The sequence below is a fragment of the Lissotriton helveticus genome, chromosome 4_1 (genome assembly GCF_964261635.1).
Source record: "Lissotriton helveticus chromosome 4_1, aLisHel1.1, whole genome shotgun sequence".
In the NCBI taxonomy this organism is placed as follows: domain Eukaryota; kingdom Metazoa; phylum Chordata; class Amphibia; order Caudata; family Salamandridae; genus Lissotriton; species Lissotriton helveticus.
This window is the reverse complement of record NC_136063.1, coordinates 464,535,683-464,542,631: the sequence shown is the minus strand read 5'-3', so window position 1 is coordinate 464,542,631 and position 6,949 is coordinate 464,535,683. Positions and strand designations below refer to the sequence as shown.

At 45.3% G+C, this 6,949-nt stretch overlaps 1 protein-coding gene across 1 annotated transcript in view; it reads left to right on the top strand.

Moving 5' to 3' along the window:
• Nucleotides 1-328: 328 nt before the first annotated feature.
• The window catches only part of SLC26A7 (solute carrier family 26 member 7), a 699,592-nt gene continuing 692,971 nt past the window's right edge, over nt 329-6,949 (top strand). The window contains exon 1 of the mRNA XM_078687052.1: nt 329-441. Coding sequence (XP_078543178.1) covers nt 399-441 — 43 coding nt within the window. The 5' untranslated portion in view covers nt 329-398. The remainder of the gene's footprint in view (nt 442-6,949) is intronic.

Genomic DNA, 6,949 nt, shown 5'->3' with positions numbered 1-6,949 from the left:
TGTGTTAGTTTTTATGAGAGTACATGTTCCTCAGCGCCTTCAGGAGTGCTCACTTGGTTCCTCACTAGCAGCATCACTATGCTGCTCCATTTCCCTTCTTTATTCATTTACAATCACCATTGAGTACAGATTGAGTACAGAGATGCCTTAGCTGCTATACTCCGATGGAGTACTCTCATTACTTTTAGCCTATTCAGTTTTGACACTTCAAGATGGCGGCTGCATTCAGTCCCATTTCCATGTTTAATATGGGCACCCAGCATTGGGATTTCTGTCTTGTTGGTCTTCACTGTGAGCAGGCTGGCGCGTCGTTACGCAGTTCCTCTGCAGTTTCAACAATTCGAGCAGGAGAGGTTTCAGTGATAGGCAATTGCTGCATCGCGCAGTTTTAAACTACCATGCATCATTTTTTAAACTACCAGCAGTGTCTGCGCTTATGTGGTAGGTTTCCGACTACCGGTTTCTCATTTTGTATTTTTTAGGCGTGTTTGCTGGTATTATAACCACTGTAGGAATTGTCAATACGGCGTCCACGCTGGCATTCATTTGTGACTTCCCCGGAAGTTTGAGTTTAACCCCACTTTCGGCATCCATTTATTCTACCTCAGTTGGCATACCAGGTAATTATCTTTACTATGGATCCTTCCCTTTAGTTATTCACTCCTTAGCAAGCTCAGCAGCTTCACCAGCTGTTCTTCGTTGTTTTTCCCTAGGGACACTGTGTCAGCTCCTGGTCAATTCACTGTTCCACATACAGCAACATTGTTCAGTAAGTGTTCACCACGGTTTGTAACTATTTGGCAGCAGCCTTTTCTGTTTTCAAGCAGCTAGTTGATTAATTAGGCTCCGTTTTCATCATTCATTAGGGATTGCAGCTTTGGATATCTGATTTAGGATTCCGCATCAGTGTTCAGGTCATATGTAAGTGGCCGTCCTGTTTTCTGGCAGCTTGCTTTGTTGTCTTCTTTCACTACCCCCTCAAACCCTTCTATTTCACCCCACTTTATTAGCAATTTTTTGTTAGCCACGCTTGGTTCATTCAGATTTTGTCACAGTGGTTTTGGTTCTTTCATTTCTTCTAGCAATTGATAGTGGTAGTTACACCAGGTTTGCTGATCCCTGACACCACTCCTCCTTTGTTCATTGACTTGTAACCCTGGTCGTTTTTGACGCTGTTCTCTACAAGTCTTTTTCTCTATAGATTTCTATAGATGAGATCACATAATCCTTAGTATTTTCTGTCATATGTTGTTTGCTTTTTTTGTTTTTACAGTGCCCCCGAAGAAGGGATTGCATCCCGAAATGCATTGGGCATGACTTGAATATATGTATAATAATGCAGCACCCTGATCATTTGTGATTGTTGATCTAGTTTGTTCTTACATGACAGTATACTCTTGACAACAGCAACACCATGTTTTTTCTTTTCATATGGTTTTTCTAACAATGAGCACAATGCTTGTATGTTATATTTCGTGAGCTATTGCTTTTGACACTAAAAAGTGGTTGAACAAAAATTCCAACAATTTTATTGATTCATGTCTTCATGCACTTTGTATATTTGTTGTTCGTATCTTTCATACTTTAATGCAAGCAGTGCGCCTGGCATACTGATGGTGATCCACCAGCTATTCTCCCTTGTTCTTCTGGCAGGCAACTATCCCACCAGGCAGCACGCATCAGTTGAGTACATTTTAACATTTGTTAAGCACTAGATTAAAGGGAGTGCACACACCTAGTCATTTTTTCGACATCCGGGGGTGATCAGTTCTTTTTACAAGACGGGGTTCATTTGTCATCCAAAGGGAATCATGCATTTATGGAGGATATCTTAGCATGGGTGGAGGGCACGAGACGCAGGTTATGACCTCCTAGTGAGCTCAGGGGGAGACCAGATAGTCGGGAACTATGCTGGCCTGTGGTGGTAAGGTCATGATTGGTAAGCATAGTCTTCGCCCCTTAGCGGCCAGCACCAGGTAACTCCAAGGGCAGTGACAGCCGGTCAGTAGGCTGTCAGGGTCCGGGGGGGCAGGGGAGTCACTCTTTCCAGTAGGCCTGTGGTCACCCTCGCACACACATGCGCATCAGGGTGCAGGTATGCAGAATTGCAGCCCCCGTTATGGAGTTTAAAGCTCAGGGCGTAGGGGGGCCCTGGGGAAAGTGTGCGTCCAATAAGCTGTACCCCTACGCAAGCTTACTCCGTTTCAGTAGTATTTGTAGTTTACCGGGATCTGGGGCTGCCAGTCATTGACCGTGCCATAGGCTCTGGAGGAGAAACGCAGAAAGTAAAGTATATACATTTTTAGTTTACAGTAAGAGTGGAGTGTGTATTAGAGCATGTTAAGGTTAGACAAGTGCCATGTATCTATCAATGTATCTGTACTTTCTGCGTAAAGTGTGCATAATGTAAAATAATAATAATTCAATGTTTTTTAATATGTAATAAATACGGTCGGGAGGTCACTCCGCCTAATCCAAAACAGTGTGGTTTGAAATGCTTGCCTTGGGGAGGGAGAGAGCACCCATCCATCCAAGGGTGGCCGTATGGGCTAGGCAGAGCGCAACCTAGTGCGCGCAGCCACCATGGCGGTTGTGCCAGGCACCGGGGGGAATGAGGAGGTGGGGGTTTCACATGCCATCTGATTACGTGGCTACCCCAACTCCCAACAAACAACCAATAGGGGCGTCGGCAGGGCTGTAAACCGGAAGCACTTTTGCGCTTCGGCTTCACACTAACACCGAACGTTGAGGTAAGCCGGTTTAGACCAGCCTACCCGGTGCCCCCACCTTTAAAAGGGGGCAGTGGGAGCAGGAACAGTCTCTTGTTTTCCTCGCTCCCGCCAAGCTCAGCACCCGGGCCATCTGCAGCCTGTTATTTGTTTCCCCACCCACCATGCCCTAGGGCAGGCAGTTTTGGAGTGTGCGTTACAGTAATAAGTGTTTTTTGCTTCATTTTCCATTGCAGGTATCTCTGGTGATATGTTCAAAGTAAATTGTGATGAGTTTGATAATTTTGTAATAAACGTGTGATTATATGATGATTTCCAGTTACAGGTAATTTTAATGGGAATGCATTTGTTAATGTGTAATAAAGTATCAGTACAATGTCATGATAATATGTGAAGTTTATAGGTCTTTCATTGCAGGAATTTTGTTGAATTTTTGTAGTGTGTCCCTGGTCAGCGGTAGGGTCATGATTGGTAAGCATAGTCTTCGGCCCTTAACGGCCAGCACAAGTAACTCCAGGGGCAGTGACAGCCAGTCCATAGGCTGTCGGGGTGTGGGGGCCAGGGGAGTCACTCTTTCCAGTAGGCCTGTGTCCACCCTCGCACGCGCATGCGTATCAGGGCGCAAGTATGCAGAGTTGCAGCCCCCGTTATGGAGTTTAAGGCTCATGGCATAGGTGGGGCCCTGGGGAAAGTATCCGTCCGATGAGCTGTACCCCCTATGCAAGCTTACTCCGGTGGAGTAGTATTTGTAGTTTACCGGGACCTGGGGCTGCCAGCCATTGACCTTACCGTAGGCTCTAGAGGGGACACGCAGAAAGTAAAGTATATACATTTTTAGTTTACGGTAGGAGTGGAGTTTGTATTAGAGCATGTTAAGGTTAGACAAGTGCCATGTATCTATCAATGTATCTGTACTTTCTGCGTAAAGTGTACTTAATGTAAAAAAAATAATAATTCAATGTTTTTAATATGTAATAAATACGTCCGGGGGGTCACTCCCCCTAATCCAAAACAGTGTGGTTTGAAATGCTAACCTTGGGGGAGGGAGGGAGCACCCATCCATCCATGGGCGGACTTGGGGTTTTTACGGTAAAAGGGGACTTAGGCAAGTACCAGGCCATATGAGCAAGATCATCGGCAGTGTGTGTACAGCACGGAGTCCTACCGCGAAATTAAGGCAGCTGACTGCTGTAAATCTTAAACCTTTAGCCCAGTATTTGTAATTAATTACTGCTTCGTGTGGGCGCAGTGCCCATCTCTGTAAGTTATATTTAGAATCCATCTGGAGACCCTCCACCACACTGAAGTGAACGGCGCTCGCATGGGCCTTGTACTATTGTGGGGACAGTAGAAAAGAAACAGTCCCAGTGGTTTTCTATCCCAATACTAGACTCAGTCTGTGCATGGGCACGTTTTCACCGAAGAAAACTTGACTTGTCTTGGTTATCGATTCTCACTAATAGCTCTTAATGCTCTATATGTGGTGTAATGCAACACAATTTTCAATATGTTTGTTACCCAAAGAATTATCTTAGATGTTCCGCACTCTCAAATCTGTTTTACTATGTACCTTAACCTAATCCTAAAGGATGTAGGATAAGTAGTTGTAAAGCTGGAGACCTTGTAGTGCCTGTATGCCAGTACTAAGTATGGTGTGCTTGATGGAGCTGTATTTGGTGTCCGATTCTATATAAATTTCTATTGAGCCCTGCCATATGCCTCTTGCTCACATTTTCCATTAAATACAAAGTCTAGTATACCATCGGTCCTGTGTCATGGCACTCCATCACACTAAGGCCACCCGGTGCTGTCAGCATTGTATCAGCCGATATATGCCCTACTATGAAGCTCCTAGCTCACATACAGCCATCAACCACACCAACATCAAATAGCTCTATCAAACCCCAGTGATGGTACTGAACAGTTCAAGCCACCGTGCCCTCTGCCATGGAGCTCCATCAGAAGGTATTTGAATGAGGCTCCCACTGCTCTAGCAGCCAAAACAGTAGATTATGTTATTAAGTTTTGTGTAGCGCTCAATTACACAAAATTGTCTTGGCAATATGTTTTCAAAGCTTTCCTGAATTGAAAAAGATGTTGTGAATTTTTTAGATGCAACGGAAGAGAATACCACAGTACCTATCACAAAACTTTTTTCCACCCCAACACGCCTTTTTGAATTTTAGTTATCATCAAACCACCCACATTGATATTACAGAACAATGCCAGGCCCAGCCTTGTGTAATGACTACATCCGCTGGGCAGTACTTGTTACTATGTCCTTGACTGTCAATGGAGCTCCATCATTCGTTGATTACACTTAGCCCATGTCCACTCTGCCGTCCCATTGTGCAACAGTAGTATTAAGCACTAGCTGCCCGTCCCGACATTATCCGGGTATAAAAAAGATTTACCTGAAGGACGGCAAACCTTACCGAACGCTACCCCACCGCTTTCCAATGCAGCAGGCGTCTTAGAATGCACACGCCCACACACAACAACGCTGAAGGGCACGCACACCTCACAACGTGCACGAACGCTAATCTCATCACAGTGAGATTAGCGTTCGTGCACGTCGTGAGGTGTGCGTGCTGTTCAGCGTTGTTGTGTGTGGGCGTGTGCATTATGAGAGGTATGGGCGTGTGCATTCTGAGACGCCTGCGTTTATCCTCTGTTGAGATCGGTAACACTTATGCCCACAAAGGTTTCTTCGCAACATATGTTATTAACGCCGCCTGAATGGCAATGTGCGTTAATGCGGCGCACCTAGTGTCTTCTATACGGACGTGTGAGAAGTGATTATAACTCGTGAATGGAAAGGCGCGCTTCTGAATGACGTGGCCATTTTTTTTTAATAAAATTTGTGGCACGCCCCTCTGAGAACGCTGTTGTGGTAGGCCCCCCTCACAAAGTATAATGTGTGTACTTTGACACTGCTACGACCATGCCCCCAACACGCCCACGGCCCTCTGAGTGTGTAGTTTGACACGGCCACGCCCCTCTGACAACAGTTACGGCCACAAAGTAAAATGTGTGTAGTTTGACACACCCACGAACACCCCCCCGACATGCCCACGCCAACGCCCACGCCCACAAGGGACTACTTTACCCCTAAGGTTCTTTGACGTTTCTAATGTATATGGTGGCCACCTGTATAGCCTATGTCCATCTGCTGCAACTCCCCTTTCCAATACTGTATTAGGTGTTGTGATTGGTGCTGTACTTCTTGAGTTTACCCGCCTCAAAGGTTTCAGCTCTCTCTTTATAATAGTAGTATAGATTTCCTGACCCTACCCCATAGAGTCTACAGAACGAGGTTGCCGAGCAGTGCATGGCCCTATGTGTACTGACACAAAGCTCCCACGAAACCAGAGTGATGACACTAATTAATGAGAGTACTGCTGCCCTCCCATCTCGGAACCCTGAGGCAGTGCGAGCCCAGTACCAAGCCTCTCTGATGCTAGGGCAAAGCCTGCCGAATACCATCATCTAAGATGTCGAGGATATGACCAGTTCCCATATGTATCCAAACCCAAGGATTGCTCAGTCTCTGAAAACAACCTTTACAACGCAGTCATTACTTCGCACTACACTTACAACGAGTCATTACATCGCAACATCCATTACAGCGCATGGCACTACATCGCATGTCACTACAACGCAGGCATTACAACGCATACCATTACAACGCATAGTACCCCTACACTATCCAACACTTATCCCACTGTTGCACCCCCTGGAGTTAGAATAGTAATTTTTACCCATACACTATCCAACACTTACCCTACTGTTGCACTCCTTGGAGTTAGAATAGTAATTTTTACCCCTATACTAATCAATACTTACCTTAAATGCAATGTAATGATATGTGTTGTAATGGTATGCATTGTAAAGGTCGTATGCAGATGTAAGGGAATGCGTTGTAAAGGTAGTTTTTTTAAATGTAATGTGTTGTCATGTGATGTAATGGAATGCGTTGTAGATGATGTTGTGATGTAAAAACTGTGTTGTAGGTGCATGCGTTGTAAATGTATGCGTTGTAACATCATACATTCCTCAGTCTCCATGTCAGGCAACTCAAATTCCTACGTCAGTGCCAGTCTCCTTGGCCTACTTCTTAGAGATCCCAAGCCATTACCGGTCCCCATGCCATGCAACTACAGATTTAATGCTGTTTTGAGTACACTAGTTCCAGCTATCATCGTGGCTATGAATCGACC